Here is a 26,924-nt window from a genome sequence, read left to right on the forward strand (position 1 = left end):
CATTAAAGAAGACATGACATTTAGTAGTTTTAAGAAAGTATGTACATTTCCTTTTTTATGATATGTTTATCATATTGACCTTTGCACTTGTATAATAGAAATGGTTCCTAAAAGTGAAGTATATTATGTTTTGCATGATGAAAACAATTTAGCAAAATACCAAATTAAGAACAGTAGTTATATTTGGAATTCAACAACATTGAAATTTACATACGGAAAGCATCACAACTGCTATAAAGGTAGTGATGAATTTGTAGTTTAAATTGTCTTGGAGTTATTTTATAAGTTCCGTTAAGAAAAGTTCGTGACTGCCTACAGACTGGAACTACAGTGGGCACAGACTTGAATGGGCAGCATTCTGTGTTATTAAAGAAAGTAGCTACATTGATGAAGAGGCAGAGCTGCCACAATGTCAAAGTATCATCTTTGCCAGTTCGATGATACTGTGATGAAACAAGAGTCGAGAGTTCTTTTCATTTATGTTCTTATTATTTATTAGTGATTGAGAGAGGCAGCATCTAGTTGTTGAGAGACAACTGACCTCAGAGTTCGGGTGACTGTGTTCATGTCCTGTTCTCGTCCCCTGGATGCACCGCTCAGTGTCCTAGGTAGCTCTTTCTAACACTACAAGTTGTAGAGCAGCTGCAAGTGTGCGTTGATATGGGGCATCTACTCATCATTGTGACCTGGCCAATTGTATCAGAGATAATTGACGTAAACATCTTTTCTTATCAGGTCTTATTTTCTAGTTGCATTGATACTGTTCACACAAAAGCTTTTTAATTTTGTAAGTGAAATTGTCTTTTATCATTTATAGTCACTTTTTCTTGTTTGTTTTTTAATTTAATTTATTTATTTAACATATTTAGTTTTCAGCATTGATTTTCACAAGAGTTTGAATTACGAATTTTCTCCCCATTTCTACGCTCCCCCCCACTCCAAGATGGCGTATATTCTGGTTGCCCTGTTCCCCAGTCAGCCCTCCCTTCTGTCACCCCACTCCCCTCCCATCCCCTTTTCCCTTCCTTTTTTGAAGGGGAAACTAAATTTCTACTCCACATTGCCTGTGTATCTTATTTTCTAGTTGCATGCAAAAAAAAATTTTTTTTCTTTTTGAACGTCTGTTTTTAAAAACTTTGAGTTTCAAATTCTCCTCCCTCCTCCCTTCCCACCCACCCTCCCCAAGAAGTCAAGCCATTCAACATAGGCTACATGTGTATCATTATGTATAACCGTTCCACAATACTCATGTTGTGAAAGACTAACTATATTTTGCTCCTTCCCAACCCATCCCCCTTTATTGAATTTTCTCCCTTGACCCTGTCCCCTTTTGAAAGTGTTTGTTTTTGATTACCTCCACCCCCATCTGCCCCCCCCCCTTTTTAATCTTCTTCCCTCTTCTTTCCTGTGGGATAAGATACCCAATTGGGTATGTATGGTATTCCCTCCTCAGGCCAAATCTGATGAGAGCAAGATTCACTCATTCCCCCCTCACCTGCCCTCTCCCCTCCTCCCACAGAACTACTTCCTCTTGCCACCTTTATGCGAGATAATCCACCCCATTCTATCTCTCCCTATCTCCCTCTCTCAATATGTTTCTCTCTCATCCCTTAATTTGATTTTATTTCTTTTAGATATCTTCCCTTCATCTTCAACTCACCCTGTGTCCGCTCTCTCTACATACATACATGTTCACATATATATGTATATATATATATATATATATACATAAACATATATACATATATGCATATTCCCTTCAGCTACCCTAATACTGAGGTCTCATGTATCATACACATCATCTTTCCATGTAGGAATGTAAACAAAACAGTTCAACTTTAATAAGTCCATTGCAATTTCTTTTTCTTGTTCTTTTTCTTTATTACCTTTTCATGCTTCTCTTGATTCTTGTGTTTGAAAGTCAAATTTTCTATTCAGTTCTGGTCTTTTCACTGAGAAAGCTTGAAAGTCCTCTATTTTATTAAAAATCCATATTTTGCCTTGGAGCATGATACTCAGTTTTGCTGGGTAGGTGATTCTTGGTTTTAATCCTAGCTCCATTGACCTCCGGAATATCGTATTACAAGCCCTTCGATCTCTTAATGTAGAAGCTGCCAGATCTTGGGTTATTCTGATTGGGTTTCCACAATACTCAAATTGTTTCTTTCTGGCTGCTTGCAGTATTTTCTCCTTGATCTGGGAGCTCTGGAATTTGGCGACAATATTCCTAGGAGATTTCTTTTGGGAATCTATTTGAGGAGGCAATAGATGGAGTCTTTCAATTTCTATTTTGCCCTGTGGCTCTAGAATATCAGGGCAGTTCTCCTTGATAATTTCTTGAAAGATGATACCTAGGCTCGTTTTTTGATCATGGCTTTCAGGTAGTCCAATAATTTTTAAATTATCTCTCCTGGATCTATTTTCAAGGTCAGTGGTTTTTCCAATGAGATATTTCACATTGTCCTCCATTTTTTCATTCCTTTGGCTCTGTTTTATAATATCTTGATTTCTTATCAAGTCACTAGCTTCCACTTGCTCCAATCTAATTTTTAAAGTAGTATTTTCTTCAGTGGTCTTTTGGACCTCCTTTTCCATTTGGCTAATTCTGCCTTTCAAGGCATTCTTCTCATCGTTGGCTTTTTGGAGCTCTTTTGCTATTTGAGTTAGTCTATTTTTTAAGGTGTTGTTTTCTTCAGTGTATTTTTCAGTATTTTTTGGGGTCTCCTTTAGCAAGTCATTGACTTGTTTTTTCCTGGTTTTCTCGCATCCTTCTCATTTCTCTTCCCAATTTTTCCTCTTCTTCTCTAACTTGCTTTTCCAAATCCTTTTTGAGCTCTTCCATGGCCTGGGACCAGTTCGTGTTTTTCTTGGAGGTTTCTGTTGTAGGCTCTTTGACTTTGTTAACTTCTTCTGTCTGTGTATTTTGGTCTTCTTTGTCACCAAAGAAAGAATCCAAAGTCTGAGACTGAATCTGGGTGCATTTTCGCTGCCTGGCCATATTCCCAACCAACTAACTTGACCCTTGAGTTTTTCAGCAGGGTATGACTGCTTGTAGACTAAAGAGTTCTATGTTCCACCTTTGGGGGGGATGCACCAGCTCTGCCACACCAGCACTGCTCCTTCCCCAAGTACCCCCAACCTGGACTGGGCTTAGATCTTCAGCAGGCTGTGCACCCCTGCTGTGATCCGCCACTTAATTCCTCCCACCATGTGGGCCTGGGGCCGGAAGCAACAACAGCTGTAGCTGCCCCACCTCTGCTGCCCCAGGGGCTGGAAGGTGAACCGCGAACTCCTTCCACTCCCGCAGCTTTTTCCACTAACCTTCTCCACTGTCTTTGGTGTTTGTGGGTTGAGAAGTCTGGTAACTGCCACAGCTCACTGATTCAGGGAGCTAGGGTACATTCCGCCCGGCTCCTGGTCTGGTTGGTGTACGCAGCCCACGCTGGGCTCTGCTCCGCTCCGCTCCCAGCTCCCAGCTCCATGTGGGATAGACCTCACCCAGAGATCATCCAGGCTGTCCTGGGCTGGAGCCCTGCTTCCCTCTGCTGTTTTGTGGGTTCTGCCATTCTAGAATTGGTTCAGAGCCATTTTTTATAGGTTTTTGGAGGGGCTCGGCAGGGAGGTCACGCTAGTCCCTGCTTTCCAGCCACCATCTTGGCTCTGCCCCCCTTCTTGTTTGCTTATAAAAGTTTCCATGGACATATAGTTGTGAAAGGTACTTTTTGCTTTCCTTTGCTTTTTACTTGTATTTTACTTGAAGCTTATTCTAAAGTCATGAGCTGGAAGGGCTCTCAGAGGCCATCTTGATCTAACCTACCTCTTCCCTCCTTCCCATTTTAGATTTGAGGAGAATTAGGGCCAAGAATATGTAAGGGGCACATCTGAATTAAACTATGCAAATAATTTTTTTGTGCCTTGGGAGGTTGATCCCCAGATGTTTTGTGCTTTTTGTTGTTATTTGGAATGAAGTTTCCCTTTTCCATCAATGCTTCTTGTGTTTCGTTATTATGGTGTAGAAATGCTGTTGATTTTTGAGGATTTATTTTGTAGCCTTCAACTTTGCTGAAGCTGTCATCTCAGTTAGTACCCTTGCTATTCCTCTGGATTTTTCCAAGTAAGCCATCATGTTATCAGCAAACAGGGATACATTAGCTCATCTTATCTTTATTCCTCTAATTCCTTTCTCTTATCTTATTGCTATTTTTAGTCTTTCTAGAACTATATCAAATAATATTAGGGAGATATTGCTTCACTTGCTTCACTTGTGTAAAAGGAAGCATAAAAGGTTCCAGTGTATCTCCATTGTCTATGATGCTTGCTTTTGGGTTTTAGATATGTGCTTTTTATAATGCGTGTTTTAAAAAAGAGCCCTCCATGCCTGTATTTTGTAGGATTTTTTAGCATAAAAGGACGTTATACTTTGTCAAAGGCTTTTTCTATATCTATTGAGATGGTTGTGTGGTTTTGGATGCTTTTTTAACTTTTTTTGTTTATTTAATTTATTTAATATATTTAGTTTTCAGCATTGATTTTCACAAGAGTTTGAATTACAAATTTTCTCCCCATTTCTACCCTCCCCCCACTCCAAGATGGCATATATTCTGGTTTCCCTATTCACCCGTCAGCCTTCCCTTATGTCACCCCACTACCCTCCCATTCCCTTTTCCCTTCCTTTCTTGTAGGGCAAGATAAATTTCTATGCCCCATTGCTTGTGTATCTTATTTTCTAGTTGTATGCAAAAACTTTTTTTTTGTTTTTGAACATGTTTTTAAAACTTTGAGTTCCAAATTCTCTCCCCTCTTCCCTCCCCACCTACCCTCCCTAAGAAGTCAAGCAATTCAACATAGGCCACATGTGTATCATTATGTATAACCCTTCCACAATACTCATGTTGTGAAAGACTAACTATATTTTGCTCCTTCCTAACCTATCCCCCTTTATTGAATTTTCTCACTTGACCCTGTCCCTTTTTGAAAGTGTTTTTGATTACCTCTTCCCCCTATCTGACCTCCCTTCTATCATCCCCCCTTTTAACTTCTTCCTCCTTATTTCCTGTGAGGTAAGACACCCAATTTAGTGTGTATGGTGTTGCCTCCTCAGGTCAAATCCCATGAGAGCAAGATTCACTCATCTGCCCCCTCTTCCCTTCCTACAGAACTGCTTTTTCTTGCCACTTTTATGTGAGATAATTTACCCCATTCTATCTCTTCCTTTCTCCCTCCCTCAATATATTCCTCTCTCATCCCTTAATTTGATTTTATTTTTTTAGATATCATCCCTTCATATTCAACTCACCCTGTGCCCTCTGTGTATATCTATCTATCTATGCACACACACACATATATTTGCATATATATACACATATATATACATACATAGACACATACATATGTATACACACACACACACACACACACACATATATATATATATGCATATTCCTTTCAGCTACTATGATACTGAGGTCTCATGAATCATACACATCGTCTTTCCATGTAGGAATGCAAACAAAACAGTTCAACTTTAGTAAGTCCCTTATGATTTCTCCTTCTTGTTTACCTTTTCATGCTTCTCTTGATTCTTGTGTTTGAAAGTCAGATTTTCTATTCAGCTTTGATCTTTTCACTGAAAAAGCTCGAAAGTCCTCTCTTATGTTGAAAATCCATATTTTGCCTTGGAGCATGATACTCAGTTTTGCTGGGTAGGTCATTCTTGGTTTTAAGCCTAGATCCATTGACCTCCGGAATATCGTATTCCAAGCACTTTGATCCCTTAATGTAGAAACTGCTAGATCTTGTATTATCCTGATTGTGTTTCTACGATACTCAAATATTTTCTTTCTGGATACTTGATCTGGGAACTTTGGAATTTGGCTACTATATTACTATGAGTTTTCTTTTTGGGATCTTTTCCAAGAGGTGATTTGTGGATTCTTTCAATTTGTATTTCACCCTCTGGCTCTAGAATATCAGGGCAGTTTGTCTTGATAATTTCTTGAAAGATGATGTCTAGGCTCTTTTTTTGATAATGATTTTCAGGGGGTCCAAAAATTTTTAAATTATCTCTCCTGGATCTATTGACCAGGTCAGTGGTTTTTCCAATGAGATATTTCACATTGTCTTCCATTTTTTCATTCCTTTGGTTCTGTTTTATACTATCTTGATTTCTCATAAAGTCACTAGCTTCCACTTGCTCCAATCTAACTTTTAAGGTAGTATTTTCTTCAGTGGTCTTTTGGACCTCCTTTTCCATTTGGCTAATTCTGACTTTCAAGGCATTCTTCTCCTCATTGGGTTTTTGGAGCTCTTTTGCCATTTGAGTTAGTCTATTTTTAAGGTGTTATTTTCTTCAGTATTTGGGGGGGGGTCTTCTTTAGCAAGTCATTCACTTGTTTTTCATGGTTTTCTCGCATCACTCTCATTTCTCTTCCCCATTTTTCCTCTACTTCTCTAACTTGCTTTTCCAAATCCTTTTTAAGCTGTCTCCATGGCACTGAAAAGGAGGGAGTATTAGAGTACAGGGTAGATTTTGACGTCAGCCTATGTTGTGTCCTTGGATCTGCTAGGGCATCCTTGCTGCTAGCAACATGGCAGATAGGGAATGGGTGCTGAATGAGCTCAGGTTCCGTGAATGTCAGTTCTTAGTTTTTTTGTCTGTTTCTGTTTGTTTTTTTTTTTTTTTACAATCTTTTGGATTCTTGATGTCCTAGATCAAGGATAGAAACAGCTTTTTCTTTGGTGCATAATTTGTGTTTGAGGGAGGTTTGAGAGGTCATGGAGATCAGAGAAAATGTCTGGTCCTCTGTCTTGTTGCTCATGTGACCTAGAAGTCACCTTTTTTAACTTAGGGTGTGTGTGTGTGTGTGTGTGTGTGTGTGTGTGTGTGTGTGCATTTCAGGTTTTTTTCATCTGATTCAAATGAAAGTGAGAATCTTATGATACCTGTTCCTCCAACTTCCTTATTCTATGAATGTATTACATACTCTTCACCTAGTGTACCTCTTTAATGCAGTAGTGATTTCCTTCCTCTTCTTTCTCCTTTCCTCTCCAATATTATCTCCTATCCCTCTTTTTGTCTTTCCTAAGACCATTTAAACAGAAGAAAACTACTCACAAACTGTCTCTTATTTTAACTTTTCTCTTTGACCCTTAAAGATATTAGGGTTCTAAAAAGACATCTACTTCTAATCATCCCTGTTAACATTTTGAAAATTTATTCAAACAGACTCCATTTTAATCTTACCAATATATGTACCTTTCTGTGTTTTTCTCATCATTATCTTTCCACTTCCAAATATTTACTGTTTGGTCTTTTCATCAGGAATTCTTGGAAAAACTAGCAGTCCTTTTTTTCTCCTATAGGACTTTAGTTAGTTTTGTTGGTTAGGTTATCCAGTTATCCTTGGTGCTAAACCTTTATTTCTTGTCTTTTGGAAGTCATATTCCAAGCTTTCCTCTTCTTTATTCCAGCTGCTAAATTTTGTGTAATTTTTGTGGTTTTTTAATATTTGAACTCTTCCCTTTTTGTCTACTTGTAGTATTTTTTTCTTTGACTTGGAAGCTCGGGATTTTGGCTATGATATTTCTGGGAGTTTGACTTTTAGGATTTTTTTATTTTAATTTTTGTTATTTATTTAATATTTTTAGTTTTCGATATTGATTTCCACAAGATTTTGAGTTACAAATTTTCTCCCCATTTCTACCCTCTCCCCCACTCCAAGATAGCATATATTCTGATTGCATATATTGATAGATATTCTGATGGCATATATTCTTTGCCCAGTCAGCCCTCCCTTCTGTCACCCCACCCTCACCCCATCCCCTTTCCCCTTACCCCTTACTTTCTTGTAGGGCAAGATAGATTTCTATACCCCATTGCCTGTATAGCTTATTTCCCAGTTCCATGTAAAAACAACTTTTTTTGAGCATTTGTTTTTAGAATGTTGAGTTCCAAATTCTCCCTTCTTCCCTCCCCACCCACCCTCCTTGAGAGAGCAAGCAATTCAACATAGGCCACATATGTATCATTATGCAAAACACTTCCATAGTAGTCATGTTGTGAAAGACTAAGTATATTTCTCTCCATCCTATCCTGTTCCCCTTTGTTCAAATTTTCTCCCTTGACACTGTCCCTTTTCAAAAGTGTTTGCTTTTATTACCTCCTCCCCCAATCTGCCCTCCCTTCTGTCATCCCCCTTCTCTTATTCCCTTCCCCCCTACTTTCCTGTGGGGTAAGATACCCAAGTGAGTGTGTATGTTATTCCCTACCTTAAGTCAAATCTGAAGAGAGCAAGATTCACTCATTCCCTTTCACCTGCACCCTCTTCCCTTCCAATAGAACTTTTTCTTGTCACTATTATGTGAAATAATTTACCCCATTCTATCTCTCCCTTTCTCCTTCTCCCAGTATATTCCTTTCTCACCCCTTAATTTTATTTTTTAAGATATCATCCTTTCATATTCAACTCACCCTGTGCCCCTCTGTCTATATATATGTATATTCCCTTCAACTACCCTAATACTGAGAAAGGTTTCATGAGTTACAAATATCATCTTTCCATGTAGTAATGTAAGCAAAATGGTTCAACTTTAGTAAGTCCCTTGTGATTTCTCTCTCTTGTTTACCTTTTCATACTTCTCTTGATTCTTTTATTTGAAAGTCATATTTTCTATTCAGCTCTGGTCTTTCCATTGAGGAAGCTTGAAAGTCCTCTATTTTATTGAAAATCCATATTTTGCCTTGGAGTATTATACTCAGTTTTGCTTGGTAGGTGATTCTTGGTTTTTATCCTAGCTCCTTTGACCTCCAGAATATCATTCCAAGTCCTTCGAACCCTTAACATAGAAGCTGCTAGATCTTGTGTTATCCTGATTGTGTTTCCACAATACTCAAATTGTTTCTTTCTGTCGTCTTGCAATATTTGCTCCTTGACTTGGGAACTCTGGAATTTGGGATCTTTTTCAAGAGGTGACCAGTGGATTCTTTCAATTTCTATTTTACCTTCTGGTTCTAGAATATCAGGGCAGTTTTCCTTGATAATTTCTCTAAAGATGATGTCTAGGCTCTTTTTTTGATCATGGCTTTCAGGTAGTCCAATAATTTTTAAATTATCTCCCCTGATCTAGTCTCCAGGTCAGTGGCTTTTCCAATAAGATATTTCACAGTCTTCCATTTTTTCATTCTTTTGGTTCCGTTTTGTAGTTTCTTGATTTCTCATAAAGTCACTAGCTTCCACTTGCTCCAATCTAATTTTCCTCAGTGGTCTTTTGAACCTACTCTTCCATTTGGCTAATTCTGCCTTTTAAGGTATTCTTCTCCTCATTGGCTTTTTGGAGCTCTTTTGCCATTTGAGTTAGTCTGTTTTTTAAAATGTTATTTTCTTCAGTATTTTTTTAGGGGTCTCCTTTAGCAAGTTGTTGACTTGTTTTTCATGATTTTGTTGCATCATTCCCATTTCTCATCCCAGTTTTTCCTCTACTTCTTGTACTTTGCTTTCCAAATCCTTTTTGAGCTCTTCCATGGCCTGAGACCAATTCATATTTTTCTTGGACGCTTTGGGTATAGGCTCTTTGACTTTGCTGACTTCTTCTGGCTGTATATTTTGATCTTCTTTGTCACCAAAAAAAGATTTTGTAGTATGAGTCTGAGTCCTTTTTACCTGCCTGGTCAGGTTCCCAGCCAACTATTTAACCCTTGAGCTTTTTGTCAGGGTATGACTGCTTGTAGAGTACAGAGTACTTTGTCCCAAGATTTGGGGCCCTTGCTCTGCTGTTTTCAGAGCTACTTCTACACAGGAAGCTCTCCCACACCAGTGCTTTTTCTCCCCCAAGAATTGCTAACCAGGACTGCAACCCAGATCCAAGCAGGGCAAAGAAGGAGAACCCTGCCTCTGCACCAGCAAAGCACTTCCTGCACTCCCACTCTGATCAGCCTCTTAATTCCTCCCACCCTGTGGGCTAGGGACTCTGGAAGTAACTGATGCTGGAGCTCTGGAAGCAGCCACCTGAGCTTCCTGCTGCTGCCACCACACCACCTCTGCCACCCCCGGGCCTGGAGCCAGACCACGTACTTCTCACCCAGATCCAGCATTTTTCCCACTAACCTGCTCATTTGTCTTTGGCGTTTGTTGAGAAGTCCTGTAACTGTTACAGCTCAGTGATTCGTGGACCTGATGCCTGCTCTTCCTGACTCCCAGTCTGGTCTGTCCTGGTGCAGCCCACGTTGGGCTGCCCTCCCCTCCCCAGCACGGTGGCATAGACCTTTCCCAGCAACCCTTTAGGCCCTCTTGGGCTGGAGGCTTGTTTACCTCTGTTATTTCATGGGTTCTGTAGTTCTAGAATTTGTTCAGAGCCATATTTACAGGTTTTTGGAGGGATTTGGGGAAAGCTTAAGCAAGTCCCTGTTTTCCAGTCACCATCTTGGCTCTGTCCCCACTTTTAGGGTTTCTTTCTGTGGGTCTCCTGTAGATTCGTTCTATTTTCACCTTGCCCTTTAGGTCTAAGAGTTTTGAACAATTTTCTTTTATGATTTCTTGAAATAGGGGTAGCCAGATTTTTTTCTGATGATAATTTTCAGATAGTCTGACAATTTTTAGATTTATTTTTCCTTGACCTGTTTTCCAGCTCAAATGTTTTTGATGTTTTTGAGGTTTTCTTCTCTTTTTTTCTTTTTTTGGTTTTGAGACCTTTGTTATATTGTTGAATCCTGGTTTTTAGTTTGGTCCATTCTTATTTTCAGGGCATTTAATTTTTGAGTGAGATTTTCTACCATCTGTTCTAAGGTATCAATTTCCTTTGCCATTTTTCCTCTTTAGCTTTTCCTCTTGTTATTCTTCTTCTTCTCAGTGGAATTCAGATAGACATAATAATGGGACAATTTACTGTTGTACCATTTTTATGCTTGATATTTTGCAGATTATTACTGCATAGGAGGATAAAATGATTGCTCTTTGTAGTTTAATAAAAGCATTGGGATGTAAGTTCAGCTTTTATAATCTTACTTAAAATCTCTTCAGGACAATTCCAGTAGCAGGTAGGGTTATGGATATGATAATGCTTCATCTTGTTTCCACATACCTTTGATTTCTTTTATATCTTTATATTTTGAGAGTTTTTAAATTCCAAACAAAGTTGGGAGATTATATTCATTACAATGACATTCACTAGAATGTTGAACTTAAGTTTTTATGGGTTAGTGAAAGATAGTGGACAGCATTTTTTTCTGTGATATTGTCTTGTTTCATTACAGTCTATTGTTTCAGTTCTCAAGGATGTTGTCTGTTAATTTATGAAAGATAATGAAACTTCCAATATATGAATCTAACCAGCAGGTCATAGCTTGCAAAGTTTTTTTTTTATATGTGTTAAATGATGCCTTGCACAGTGTCTACCATTTTCTTGTATAATCTACATCGATTAGCAGAAATTTCCCAACTATTCAATTCACCTCATATTTTTAATTAAATTTTATTTTTTCATTTAACAGGATTTATTTTCTGTCAGTTCTTCTCCCCATATAAGAAGAAAAGCAAAACCCTTGTAACACAGACATAGACACACAGAGTCAGATGTTGGCCATATTGAAAAATGTCTATTTCTTTATCTGGAGTCCATCATCTCTATCAGGAAATAGATTGCATGCTATGTCATCTGTTATGTAAAAATCATACTAGAGTTCTCAGGTCTTTCAAAATTGTCTTTATAGTGTTGTTATTGTATATGTCATTCCCTCATTCTGCTCCCTTTCCTCTGCATCAGTTCATATTAGTCTTCCCAGGTTTCTCTGAAATGGTCCCTTTAGTTCTATCCATTTCTTACAAATCAGTAATATTCTGTTCCATTCATATATGCCACACTTTGTTCAGGTATTCCTCAATTTTGGGGCACCCCCTTGTGCAAGGTGCTCTTGAGAGCCTGATGAGCTTGGGAGTTGAGGCCCACGGACAGTCCCATGGGAAAAAGGAATTATCTGGGGCTACACAGTCTGGCTTGGGTCCTCCTCCTCTGATAAGGCAGGCTGTGAACAGCACATGCCCCCTTCCAAATAAGCACTGGACATGAGTTGTCCACGAGCTGCAATGCATGGCCCTGGGGCTCCTGATAGCCTTAGAGGATCATGCATGAGCTTGCTTGCACCCAGAAATGAAGGCTAGTACTGCATAAAAATCCTGGTTGCTGTAACAATAAACGGATTGCCTTCCATCCTGACTCCTGCCTCATCATTGCATACTGAGACAGGTCCTTGCAGGTCAAGGACTACCAGGGGTGAGAGGATCCCAACAAGTGGCGCCCAAACGTGGGGCTCGAAGAGAGGACCCCGCACCCCGTGAGGCCCCTCTGACGCACAGAGGGAAGGACCATGTCAGCAAGCGCACAGCTGAGCTGCTCATGAAGAACAACAATACTCAACTCGCCCGGGAGAGACAGCCAGATGAGACTCCGGAGGCAACCCGAAGCAGGGCCAGAGAGCCAGATGAGACTTTGGAGGAGGTAAGGATAAAGAAGGCTTTACCAATGGGGCAGTCTGCATCCGTCACAGACTCTAAGGACTTAGAGATATTCTTTAGAATAATATACAAGCTTAGCAAGAAGCAAGGATGCACAATTCATTTGAGAAAAGTCAGGAACTTCATACACACCCTTAAGGAAGTCTCCCCTTGGATAGAACAGGGATGCATGATACATTTGAGTAAGATCAGGAAGTTCATAGACACATTGAAAAACATCTCCCCGTGGATAGAGCAGTGTCCCGCTGTCACTTTGGCAGCTTGGAGAGTAGTAGGAGAGCAGCTCACATCTTATGAATTAGAAAAACCTGCAGAGCTCGAACCTGGTGCCTTTTGCCTGTATACTATCATAAAGGCTGCCAGGGAGGAGGATGAGGGGGCCAGCGAAAGGATGGTGCGGCAGTTCTCCCTGTCTACTCAAACCACCCCCTCAATCCGCATGCAAAAACCTGAGGAAAATAGAAAGGTTTGGAGTGTCTCACAGAACTGCCAAACCAAAAGTAAAATGCTCAGGCAGGACGAGAATAAGGAAGTTATGCTGTTAAAAAAGGATCAAGACTATTATGTGAAGGAGGTCACTTCCCACCTAGTACACTGCTTCACAAATCACGGACTCCCCCGTACGTTGAAGACCGACAACGGCCCTGCTTATACTTCTCCGGCCTTTCAATGGTTCTGCCAGGAATGGACTATACAACACCTCACCGGCCTCCCATACAATTCCACAGGGCAAGTGACAGTAGAAAGGGCTAATCGGACTCTCAAAACATACCAGCAAAAACAAAAAGGGGGAGTTAGGGGTACCACACCACAACAGCAGCTACATCAAACACTATATACACTGAAGTTCCTCGAAACAAAAGTTGTAAAGACAGAGGTGGCTATCAGAACAGAGCAAGAGGAGGAACTTGCACACTTGTTACACACTTGTTGACTCCAAGTACAAGATACCAGAAAAAGGCAACTTAGAATATGATCCGGAGGAAAGAACAAAGTCTCCTTCAGCCCCTCCCCCAACTCCTCAATATAAATCCAATCCATGCATTTGGGAACATAAAATACATTATATGAAAGTTCTGAAGAAGCTAGTAAGAGAAAGATGTCTCTTAAACAACTGGAAGAGACCAACCGGGGATCTGCCCCAGATCATCTTAAAAGCAGGGTCTCCGCGACCCCAATAAAGCATGGCACCTGGCCTCCGTTACATCAGAGGGCCAAGCAATTTGTGTATAGGATTCGAAAAATCCTCTCTGTGTTTTTCGTCTCCATGTCTGTGTTCTGTATCTGCGTTTCTGTGTGGAGTGTGTAATCTGACACCCTGTAATGTCCATCATCTCTAGAGAGAAAAATGTCTTCTTGTTTAACGATTTTTTCTTTAAAGTAATTAGGTTCGGAAGCTTTTGGAAAATGGTTGGAAATAGTGCTCTTTCTTTCTCCCTTTATTCCAAATCTGGCCAATTTGGGATGTGAAGAGAGATAAGAAAGAAAGTGGGAACTTTTCCCTTAAATTTAAGTGAAATGTGTTCTAATTTAACTTCAGATAAGTCAGAATTTATTATACTATTTGGCACCAAGGCAAATTGGGAAAATGCATAGATCTGAATAAAGAGACACTCTGAGTCTCCCAGTACAAGAAGAAGGGACAAGGCACCACTGGATCTTTTCCAGAGTCCTACTCACCTTTGACTGGCAAATTCAAAGTTCTCACTTCCAAAAAAGTTTTTAAGGAGTGAACACAGAAGTAAAATTTACTCAAATTAAAAGTAGAACCATTAAGATCTTCTCACCTGTCTCGGACTGAGCCAGGGCTGCATTAAATGATAGAGCAGCTAACAATTCTTTAGCAGATTCTGTTAACCATAGATACTCTGGTGAAGCATAGGATAAATAATATACGTATGAATGTGAAGAAAAATCAGTTTATATGACAAAAGATATTCTGTATCCCCTTCCAATCTGTAGACTCCTTGGGGGGTTTAGAATTCCAGCTCAATGTCAGAAGTATATACAAAGATGTTTTAATTCATGTGTGGTTAATGAGAATCACCATGAGACTAGTATAAATAAAAAAATTGGAAAATATTTAATAACATGAAGATATTAAATAAATCTATAGAGTTAATAAGTACTTTTCAATATACAACTACAGAGATCCTTATGTGCAATTTAGTGACTCTCATTCCTATTTGAGTTTGAAACAAGTGGTTTAAAGCTTCCAAAACAGAAAAATGAAAACAACTGTGTAAAACTGGTTAAGTTACTTTCTCAGCCTTAATTGCCATTTAGAAAACCAGATATTTTCTACTTTACCTGTAGTTAATGGCACTTACTTGTAAGATTGTTAACTAGGTTATTTGGGATTACTGCTTTAATGTTAAAAACCAATAAAGTTCTGAAGAGATAAAAGAAATTATGTCCACCCGCCTTTTGGGCTAGATTTGTGGGTGGGTTCTATTAAATTTTATATGGATATTGATTAGGGTAAAGATATTGATTATTGTGAGTTTTTATTATTGCTGTTCAATTAATTATCAACCCCCTCTGCCTGGAAGGGAAACTGACTATACCTTGTTAGCAATGATTCAAATTTCTTAGGCTTTTTACCCGGAGCAAAAGAAGTAGTTAGAATACTGGCCCAGCACATTTTAAACCGATCTAATTATAATAGATGATTGCAAACTATTTGTAAAACTTTCCCAAGAAAAATGTGAATGGAACTTAGAAATTCACATTTGAATAATTTTTTTAAAAAAGTGCATATTGTTATTTGGCATTGAGAAATTTATTAACTATATAACCCCAAGAAAATTCTATTTACTGTAGTTTACTGTTCAATAAGGCAATGGTGGTGGAATCCATTCCCAGGGGTATTACAAAGATTGCATGATTGTAAAGGTGCTTGGCACAATGCTTGGCATAAAATAAATGCTATTTGAATGTAAACTGTTTTAAGTTAAAAATAATTGCTTCATATTCATTAACTTTATGTGGATTTTCTTCAATGTGAAGTTTTGGTGATGAGATGAATGATTCTCTGTTATCAGGCAATTTGGGGTCATATATAACTGAGGTAAAGCCACCAAAATGGAAATTAATTGGTTTTGGTTTTCAAGTTTAAATAGATAATTGTTTATGATATTGTTATATTTCTAAAATTTTTCTTATTGCATAACTTGGTAAGCAGCTGTATCATCTGTGTTGTTAGAAAAGCAATTTCTTTTATAATCTAAATGTTATTAGGTTAAGAACTGTAATTTAAGAAATCTTAAATTACCAAATTTTGTCTTTAGTTGTTTTGCTATCATTTGGGAAATTTGTGAGATCATTAATTAAGCTATTGATGTTATTGCTTAGAGATAGTATTTACAATAGTATGTTTAGTTTTCTTTTTTTTCTCAATTATGTGGAAAAGGTTTGGTGATCAAAATTTAAGAATTGTTTAGCACTTAGGAATTAATAACAATATCAGGATAAATTTTAAGTTGTTTCTGAGATTTTTTTTATGAAGAAAAGTTTTGTAAAATCCTTTGCATGATTTTTAGAAAGGCTCGACCTTGAATAAGTGTGCTCAGAGAAACAGCAAAAGATAGCAAACAGACCCAAGGTTTTTCTATTTAACCCCTTCCTATTTAACCCCTATATAACCATGTTACTTCTCCTTAGTTTGTAAAATTGCCAAGGCCCTTGGAAACTATCTGCATGGGCAAGGTCATCAGCCCCAGAAAAAGAACTTGTTTGAGTTATGAAGGTCCTAAACAATGAACTTAGTTTGCTGAGAAACTGAAAGTTTATGTACAATAGATAGAAAGGGTTCTAATATTTGGCTTTTACACCAAGACAAGTTTAAAGTGGAGAATGAAAGATGTTTAATTAAATCCCTTATGTATGTGAGTCCCGGTAAATCTTTATTGTTTATTGCAGCTCTGTATCTGACTCTAAGCTGTGATTGGTGGGACTTGCTATTCAAGGTTAAAAGGCACTCGGGACTGTAACTAATTTTGTTTTGAGTTTGAATCTGGGTATAGTGGTCTACGTTACATCAGTATCTGAGAGAAATGCCACAAGCTACTCAGAAGGAATGTGATCCATACTGTTAAAGGTGGAGATCTCCATTTGGGAAAAAGCTGAGGGGACAATCTTAGCCTCAGTCTAGGATGGGATCCTCCTGGCCTCAGTTTCCCTCTGTGTTCCTTTGGAAAGGAAGTTTCCCACCTAACTATTTCTGAGTGTAGCAATGAGGTGGAAGAGATACTGCATAATTGAGGAATCATAACTATATCTGGATTATAAACAAAGCCAAGGATATTTTATCCTGTCATATTTGGCGTGTCACATGTCCCTGCTTTTTTTTCCCTTCTATAGCAAATTTCTGTGATCAGAGCAAGTAGTCAGTATAAGATATGAGCGCTTTTGTGTTATCTTACTGGGCAATCTAATATTATTTTTATCTAGAACTAGGGCATGTGCAGAAATTTAAACAAACTCCTTATGACTCACTTTAAGATGTTCCCTTTGTCTAAAAAGGAATCTAGGAGCAGTAGTATTTTTCCCATGATCTCTCTCTTACTGATATCAACGTGAGATTCCATTACAACACCTTCTTGACTAAGAAACTTTGTGATATTTAGGAATTCTGCTATAACTAGAAACTTTGTTTTTTTTATGATGCTTTGGAATTAGTGTTACTTATAGACTTTTGCACCAATTCAGTAAAGCTTTTTGAACAAGGGTACAAATGCATACAAGTCACATAGGGCTCATTTTGTAAATGTTCCTTAAGCAACGTGAGAATGTTATTTTGTTATTTGATTAATATCATGCTTGTCTAAAGTTTTGTTGCAATTAATGATGCTAATTAGAAAATGGTTTGTGGTTTATTTTGTATAGGCCATCAAAGAAACATGGCACAGCTAAAAGGTTAAGATTTTATATCCATTGTGTTAAATTGACTATTTAATGTATTTATGTATGTACTGAAGCCTGTTATTAATTCCTTAAGTGACGTCTCATCCTCCTGTTGAGGAAATTAATAATGGATGTATGTAAAGTGTCCGACAATAGTTTCTGATGTGAATTTCTTAAATATGACAATTAGCCATGGTTCAAATTTTCAGTTTGTAAAAATGATCAGGGTTATAAAGATTAGAAATGAAAATTTAAAATTGTGCTAAGATTACTCTTGTAGGAGAATGGACAGAAAGCTGGTTCCTGCAAGAAGAGAAGAAGAAGAAGACTCTGTGCTGGAGATGACTGGAACAGATACCAAGAACCAGAAGATTTCATTAATGATGTCCTCTGTCAGACAGCTGCATACGAAAAGAACTTCTTAAATCTTAAAGAGACTATTACATTTTTATTTCTTTTTTGAATCTATGTATCTATATTCACAAAAGGGACTGGCCCCTTTGATTTGTCAATGTGTCAATCAATCCTTCCCATGTTTACTTACAAGGGGATAGTTAAAGGAAAAAATTCGGATGTATCTATAATGGTTAGGTGCCTGCAAAAAAAAGAAAAGGGGGGGATTGAGTGGAATACTGATTGAGTGGAATATTGAAGTAGCAAAACAATTATTGATTATTGATAGTTTGGCAAAACAATTATTGATTATTGATAGTTTCAAAAAATTATTGATATTTTCAAAACATTTACCCATTTCATAATGTATTCTTGACTATCTTCCATACAGTACCTTATGTTCTTTGTTTGGTCATAATAAGTTTTTGTCTACCTTGTGTCCTTAGGATAATGAACGCTATGTTTAAGCCTAATTTCACAATCAGAACATTACAGCGGAAATTGCCCAGTTGTTGCAATTGGCCACTGAGGAAGAAAAAAAAGCACATGAGAACTTACAACCTGACAGTGTTATAGATGACTTTCTGAGTCATATTAAGACCTTTTTAACCCCCAATTGGCTTACTCATGTTTTAGAGACTGTGGCCATTGTTGGGGGCTTTGACCTTCTGCTATGCTGTTGCACTCCTTTAGTGCTGAGGATGTGTCTTGGGGCCCTGTAGACAGCCATTGATTCAGTACGCATTGGCTCTTGGCGCAAAAACAAAAAGGGGGAATCGTAAGGTGCTCTTGAGAGCCTGATGAGCTTGGGAGTTGAGGCCCACAGACAGTCCCGTGGGAAAAAGGAATTATCTGGGGCTACACAGTCCAGCTCAGGTCCTCCTTCTCTGATAAGCAGGCTGTGAACAGCACATGCCCCCTTCCAAACAAGCACTGCACACGAGTTGTCCCAAGCTGTGATGCATGGCCCTGGGGCTCCTGATAGGCCTAGAGGATCATGCATAAGCTGGCTTGCACCCAGAAACGAAGGTTAGTACTGCATAAAAATCCTGGTTGCTGTAACAATAAATGGATTGCCTTCCATCCTGACTCCTGCCTCATCATTGCGTACTGAGACAGGTCCTTGCTGGTCAAGGACTACCAGGCGTGAGAGGACCCCAACACCCTTGGTTTCTAGTTCTATGCCCCTATGAAAAGAAGTGCTATAGAGTGATAGCCAAATTTGATGCTCTTTTCTCACTTCTCATCTTCCTCTCTGTTGTGTTTGATACCACTGACTATTCTCTCCTCCTTGATAGTCTTTTCTCTTTGGGTTTTTGTGACACAACTGTTTCCTGGTTAGTCCTGTATCTTTCTGGCCACTCTTTAGTCTCCTCTGCTGGCTTCTCATCCACACAGTGCCAACTAACTGGCTCTTCCCTATGCTTTTGTTCTGGGTTCTCATTTCTTCTGACTCTGTACTCTTGACTCTCCCTAACCCCATCTCTTCCTCTGGCTCTCTGTTCTCTTTGTCTCTCCACCATTCCCATGAGTTCAAATATGTTCTTTATGTAAAAGACTCACAGATGCATATATCCAGCTCCAGTTTTTCCCTGATTCAGTCCCAGATCACCAATTGCTTGTTGGATATTTCAACTAGGGTGCCGCTAAGATATCCTTACCTTACTATGTCTTAAATTGAACTTGTTCCCTTTACCCTTATACCTTTCTTTCTTTCAAACTGTTCACTTTTTGTGAAAGGCACTACCCCCATTCCAGTGTCTTAGGTTCATAATCTCCGTAACACTCTTGACTTTTTATTTTCTTTCCCCCCTCTTATCCTGTCCTTTGCCAAATCTTGCCATTTCTACTTCACAACGTCTCTCCGATCTGACCTTTTTCCCCCTGATCACATAGCTGCTAGTTCAGGCCCTCTCAATGTGATGTCTTCTCTCCTAGGTGATCAAAACAGCCCCTTAGTGGCTGGAGTCTCCCTTCCACTAGTCTCTCCCCATTAGTACATCCAACCTATTGCTGCTAAAGTGATTTTCCTTATGTATTGATCTGACCGTGTTTCTCCTCTACTCAATAAATTCTGTGGCTCTAGAATAAAATATGAGTGCCTCTGTTTAGCTTTTAACACCTTTCACAACCTGGCTTCACTAAACATTACTTTCTCTCTAGCAAGTGGGATCCATCCAAACTGGCCTTCCTTCTGTTACTCATTTATATACTTTACCTCCTACCTTTGTGCTTTTGCACCAGCCCTTCCTCATCTCTAAAATGTACTTCCCTGCCTGTCATCCCTCTTTTCCTTACAGATGCAGTGGAAGCATTATCTTCTGCGTGTAGCCTTTCCTGATTCACCCTACTTCCCAGAACCATTGCCATTCCCTCCCATTGTACCTTGTATTTAGCTGCTTTCTGTGTTATCTGTTTGTCTATCTCCATCTATCTATATATAAGTACACACACACACACACACACACACACACACACACACACACACATATATATATATATATAATTTGTGTCTATCTTCTCTCTTCTCTCTCCCTCCCCCCTTCCCCACTTCCTCACCTCCTCTCTCATCTATCTGTACTTGTCTCCATCATGAATGAAAGCTCACTGTGAGTAGGGAATGTTTCATTTAGAATTTGTATTTGCAGTCCTAGCACAGTGCCTGATGCATAGTAGGAACTTAATAAATAGTAACCAAATGGTTAACAGGAACTCAGTTTTTGTTGGTTCATTGATAAAATCATTTGTGCTTACTGAGCTCTTCTATTTGTCATGATTTTTTATACATAGATAATATGATTGAATTTCATAGATACTTAGGATTTCATTTTCTATTATGGGCTTACCTTCTCTGTAAAGAATTATCAAAGTAGAACTACACATTAAACTTGAATAAATGTTTTCAAATACCAAACATAACACTCTAATTCTTACATTATATATTCATCTTTTATCATATATTGTCATGCATTTTTCATCTATTAATTGTACAAAATCTACCATTAGAGTTTCAGTAAATTCTTTGAGGGAAGAGACTGCTTCCATTTAGTTTGTCTCAAGAACTGGCCTATGTAAGACCATGTTCCTTATCTTCTGTTTGACCTGTGATTTAGCCCTGATAGAAGAGCTCAAGGAATATGCTGGTGTGCTCAGTTTATTTTTATTCTCTTCTGTCAAGAGAAAATAATTGCTCTGTACAGGCAATGTTTTCTAGAGGAAAGGGAGCTGGCCTGAGAATCAAGAGAAATCTTGAAACAATTGAGGAGGCTTTGAGTCTTGACTGTGTCATTAGAGTTGTGAACTCAGGCCAATCGTGGATCCCTTTAGAACCTCAATTTCTTTTTCTGTAAAATGAGGATAGTAACACTTGTAGTATCTACTCTACAGGGCTTTGTGTCCAAGGATCTTTGCAAACCATTAAAGCTCTATAAAAAAGTAAATTGGCCTGTGTATGTCCTTATTCTGCCCTGTATTATGAGGGCAGAATTTATAATTTCAAAAAGAATCATATATATGTCTGAAAGTTTCGGAACCGCAGGATATAAGGAATTCTCTAGATAGGAGACAGAAGAATCAAAGCATGTATTTAAACTCCAAAGTAACAAACCCACAAACCAGCATCCCCATTTTGATATATTGATCAAAAGCCTCCAGGCCCAATAAGTCTGCCTCACAAGAGTAACTAGGAGGCCACAGAGAAGCATGATGGCATAAAGCAAAATCATATACATGCTTCCCCTCTATGGTAAAATGATTACCCACTGGCCTCAAGTTCTTGTTCAGCACTCCTCAATCCACACGTAGATCAGCTCTGCTACCGGCAGCTCCTGCTTCAGCTTTGGCTGTAGCTGTCTCTGGCTCCAACGGAAGCTGTTTTTAACCATCTGGCTAGCAGCTTCTGTGGGGGGTGGGGTGTAAGGTATGCTGGGGAAAGCACAGGTTCTTTCGATCTGCTTAACCAAGGGAAGCAAGGTGAAGGGGTTGACCGGGAAAGCACAGGTTCTTTCGATCTGCATAATCAAGGGAAGCAAGGTGAAGGGGCCGACAAGCTTACTCCAATCCAACATACAGAGAGCATTCAGTTAGTTCAGGGGAAAAAGCCAAACTATTCAAGGGCACTTGTTGACTAAGTGCTAAGGAGCCCATTTTTGGTTACCAACACATGCTCACATAATTAAAGCATGATGCTAATAAGGCCAAAGTCATAGGTTCAGTTTATTTTGGGAATAAATATTTACTGAGTGTTAGGCACTGTGCTAACGTGGTGCAAAGCACTCAGTGGGAATAAACATAATCCCAGCCTTTAAGAATCTTACAGTCAGATGGTGGTGAGAATAAAATAATTGACATAGATGTATTATAATAGAGGTAAATACAAAGGTAGGTATATAGAGAGGCAAGTGTTATAATGCAGATATATACACAGTGATTTTGGGGAGGGCATGTCAGTAACATATGGAAAGAGAGAAAGTTTGATGGATGAAGTGGCATTTGGTCCAGGGCTTCAAGGATGGATAGAATTTTGGCAGGTTGAAATGTCATATAAGAATAGTTTTACTTTGATTAATCGGAGACATAATTTTGAATATCATTTATTGAGCTGTGCTATAACAATAAGATAGTGACCCCCTCAGGAGCTATTTGAGGAAGCCTCATACCCTATGCCAAAGGGCCCCCAAACTTGTGTGCCTTTATTTTTCCTTGATCTCATTGCTTTTGGACTCCTATCACTGTTACCATTGTAGCTGTCTCTTAGCAGCCTACCCTTCTTTCTAACATACTGCGATTCAGGAAATCAGTCAGACTTGTTAGAATAGGGTATAAAATAAAAGTTTATCTTTATTATTACTATTACTAACTCTAAACTATTATTATTACTATTACTAACCTCCAAAGGCCTAATTCCTGGTTTATGCAGGTTTTTAAGATGGTTGATCTTGATAATTCTGACCCCTACATTAGTGAGATGTTACCGTAGTTAACCATGGAGTGTATAATTTTTGTTATTATGTTAACTTTTTTTTTCTTTTAGATAAACCAAGTAGAAGTTTCAGAACTGCAAAATTAGCACATTGGAAGAAGCTGATAAACCATCTTGAGAAGCTTCACTAATGAAACATTTTATTTTTCCCCAATTCTGATCTATACTGGACTGTGGATTAATCAGAAATCTGGTCTTGGCTGTGAGAGGCACAGCCTCATGCCTCACCCATCTTGCCTGAAATCACTGGCTCTGGGAATTTTTCACTCCATGACTTGAAATGACTTTCTCATGTTCAGAGATCTTTTGAAATTAGCTTTGCACAAACATTTTGTAATGTCTGGTTTTTGCATATTTTATTTTTAAATACCAAGGATGCTAATCCAATGCTGCACTTTCTTGTATCCACTATTTTGTCACCTATTGTCCTATTTTATATTTTTGGTATGTTAAGCCTTAATATTATTTCAGTATCATAGTCTTTCATGCTATGGGCTGGTTGCTTGGATAGAGCTGGAGATGACAGGTCACGAGAAGGCATGGACAGACTGCCAAATGTGATGACCTCAGAGGAGAAGACCAGGAATGGCTAGTAAGCTGTGGTGTTCACCGTTGGCATCACAGGTCCGCTTTTAGTATGTTAAGTAGGTATATGTGATTACATCTGTCCATCACATATTGACTGAAGTGCATAATAGAGTCACCTTAGAGTCAGGACAGTCTGGGCCCCAGTCCTGACTCATTTGGTGCTGACCCTGGGCAAATCTCTTGATGCCCATTTCTAAGAGCATAAGTTGCAGAGAACATGCCAACCTGCATCGTTAGAAGATTTCTTCTCCTGAATTGTCTACACCAGTGTAATCATGGGATGGACCAAAAAAAGAGATTGCTGTCTGTGAATACTTGGTTTTCATGTGTTATGGCTAGAGGGCCAGGGATCTCCCAGTGAGGAACCTCCTCCACCATTGCAAGACAGCATCTTCTCTGCAGCTTTGAGTAATAAAAGAGTTTCCTAGGCCACTAAAAAATTAAATGACTTTCTCAGGGTCATAAATCAAAGGGAGGATTTGAACCTGGGCCTCCTGATGGGATCCCCTCTCTATGCCACACTGCCTCTGATATATGTTTTTGTGTGTGTATATATGTGTGTATAAATTGTGTATCTAAGTAATATGCCATATAATACTACACATGTATGTATAGATGTGTGTACACATATGTTTATCTTTTTCTCTGTGTGTATATATACATATGTGTGTGTATTTAGTTGGGGAGAAGAGACTGGACCTATGATTTTACTGGTTTAAGGAACTCCCAGTGAGGAAACTCCCTCTAGCAATAGTGACTTGCCCAGGGTCACATGGAGGCTGATTTGAACTTGAGACCTCCTATATATATGTAGTCCTGACTGTCTATATATTTATTTTGAAACTGATTTCATGTATATAAAAATAAAATTCCACCAAGACCAGGGTGTCATGCTTGCTTAGCTGAGAAAAGGCATTTGAGATTTTTGCCAGCTACTAAAAATGAATCCATTTAGTTTTGGCAACTAGTCCTGGTTCCATTGGGAGCCTGACTAAGGCCCAAAGAGGTATGTGGAAGCCATGCTTAGAGCCAGTCCAAAGGACTCTCTGAACACCATCGTCTTTTAGGCCACAAATTGTCTCAGCTCTGCCTGTTACTCTGGCCCTTTGTTAGTTTTAGACCCATCCGATTTCCCCAGGATCAGGATTCCAGGCTTGCCCTATCTCATGCCTTATTCTTTCTTGCTTCAATCAGACTCCTGTAGGCAAACACCTTAATTGCCTCATGACCAAAGAGCTGCTCCCAGGCTTGATGAGGATTTTGCTAGCCTTGGCTGGCTTTTGTGAATGGTGTGACTCAACAAATCCTCATAGTTTAGGATTAGCCCTGTAGACCTTAGTGTTCCACTTCTGAGCATGACAGTCACTGTGGAGGAATCTTCTGTCAACAAATTGCTGTTTTTCTTCCAGGAAGGAGAGGATTGATTATAGGACATTGAAAGATATGAAGATCTTTGTCAGGTTCACCTGCTGTGAAAAGTGGAGGCTGTGAATGACTGCAGTAAGTATATGGGCTACAAGAACAATCACATAAAACACCTGAAGGTTTATGAAGCATGTAGCACGTTTGTGCCTTTGACCCTTCTGATGGCTCAGGAGGGTGTCATCATCTCCTTTTAACCAATGCAGAAATGGCCTCAGAATAATGAGTCATCCTACCAAGTGTGATACATTTAGTCACTGTCAGAGGTAAGGTTTGAACCAAGTTTTCTTGATTCCAAGACTTTCCACTGATGCCACATTGTCTCCAATTAAAATCAGTAGGCTTTTTTTTTACTGCAAAATATAACCCTGTATCAGAAATGTTAGGATATAAATGGCCTGAGCAACTTTAGGGATTTTTCTCACTTCTTTTGCCTAATCTTTTGCCTTTCCCCTGTTACAGTATACTTAGACTTCCCTAGTTGGGAACACTTATTTAAAAGAACAAAACAGAACCTTTTCAGTAGACATTTATTAGCCCCAAAGATGTACATAAATCCCTAGTCATTTGTGGCCCCAATGTGAGGGCTCCTGTGATAGGAGGACTTCTTGGGTTTGCCTCCTGTAAATTGGATCATGATAGAAACAGAATTAGAGTTGATCCTAATTCAGTGGAAAGAAAGACATCTGGATTTGGAATCAGAGAACTGGGTTTGAATTCTAGCTTTGTTCCTCCTATGGCCTTGGACAAGTCACTTAAACTTCTCTGGGTCTGTCTCAGTTTCCTCATCAATAAATGAGGGGGTTGGACTAGATGGCCTCTGAAGTCCCACTTGCCCTAGTCCTGTTATCCTATGATCTTCAAGCACTGTTCTCTTCTCTAGGGAACAGGATGGCTTTTCCATGTTTCATTGTCCACAGACATCAAAGAAGAGTGTCAGGATTCCTGTTATCTTTCAGTGCCATCTGAAGACAAAACCTCAAATACTCCTCTCTCTTGAGAGTTACATAGGACACTTGAAAGGCTACCTGGAGGTTGACTTGAACCTGAGACTTCCTATCTGTGTGTGGTCCAGACTCTATATTTAGTCCTGACCTGTGATGTCATGAATGTCAAAATTCCTCCAAGCCCAAGGTGTCATGCTCAACTATTCCTCACTATTCCTCCTGCTTTTTAAATTTTTTTCTTCCTACAGTTTCCTTCAATTATTAGTCATACCTATTACTATGGGTTTCCTTGAGTGAATACTATTCTCTCTGGATATTTGAATGGAAAAGGGAGATGTTATCCTACGCCACATAAGCATAATTGTGCCAACCATGTAGTCTCAGAGTAAAGCCAGAATTTCCAAGATGGAGGAAAAGTGATCTCCTCTGTGATGGTGCCTACATTGGGAGCTTAATGATCATAGAATCATGGATCTTTTCCACTGTAGAGCAGATCTGATGAAGTTGCATAATTATTTCAAATCAACAAACATTTATAAAGAGTCACTATGGGCCAGACATTTGTGAAAGAAGGCTGTTGGCAGCCTGATCTTTCCACTTTCTGCAGAGATCCTGGAGCTTTTTTTTAACTTCATGGTGCTTGTGTCTGTCATCTTCATGGATACGAGGCCACAAAAGCAGGTAAGAGAATTGCCTGGGAGAGAGCTGAAGCTTAAGTTTGTCATCCCTGCCTTCTGGCTTGTCAGTCTCGATAATGGCCCCCATTTGGAAGTCAGCAGGCCTCAGGTCAGCCCAGAGTGAAAACTGGGAATGATGATAAAGGGAATATCTTTCATTTTGGCTTCTGAAGAGCAAAGGAGAAAAGCTGAATTGTAAGCTGCCCTTGCATTTCTTAAACAGCAGGGAAGACAGAGGTAGCTGTTGCCTAGAAACAGGACCCTTTCTCAGAACAGAACACCCAGTGTTTGCTGTTATTTAGGATAATTTTTACATTAGTGCCATGAATGATTCAGAAGCATTGTAAGTCCATTGGTTATTTGGGGAATTTCCCCAGGGAATTGCCCTTGTAACATTTTTAAAGTTTCTCTGAGTGATGACTGATCCAACTCAATTCTAGTACTCACAGTAGGCCTCTAGAGCTTGGAGGAAGAAAAAAGAATGGGGAAAGGCAGAAAACACTTA

General features: G+C 39.0%; 1 protein-coding gene across 1 annotated transcript in view; it reads left to right on the forward strand.

The window, feature by feature from the left end:
• The window catches only part of LOC118851196 (plasma membrane calcium-transporting ATPase 4-like), a 63,645-nt gene extending 43,510 nt beyond the window's left edge, over positions 1-20,135 (forward strand). Inside the window, exons 7-10 of the mRNA XM_036760704.1 lie at positions 12,238-12,489; positions 12,862-12,972; positions 18,527-18,582; positions 20,105-20,135. Of these exons, the coding sequence (XP_036616599.1) occupies positions 12,238-12,489; positions 12,862-12,972; positions 18,527-18,582; positions 20,105-20,135 (450 nt within the window). The remainder of the gene's footprint in view (positions 1-12,237; positions 12,490-12,861; positions 12,973-18,526; positions 18,583-20,104) is intronic.
• The last annotated feature ends 6,789 nt before the right edge of the window (positions 20,136-26,924 follow it).

Source organism: Trichosurus vulpecula, chromosome 5 (genome assembly GCF_011100635.1).
Source record: "Trichosurus vulpecula isolate mTriVul1 chromosome 5, mTriVul1.pri, whole genome shotgun sequence".
Lineage (NCBI taxonomy): Eukaryota > Metazoa > Chordata > Mammalia > Diprotodontia > Phalangeridae > Trichosurus > Trichosurus vulpecula.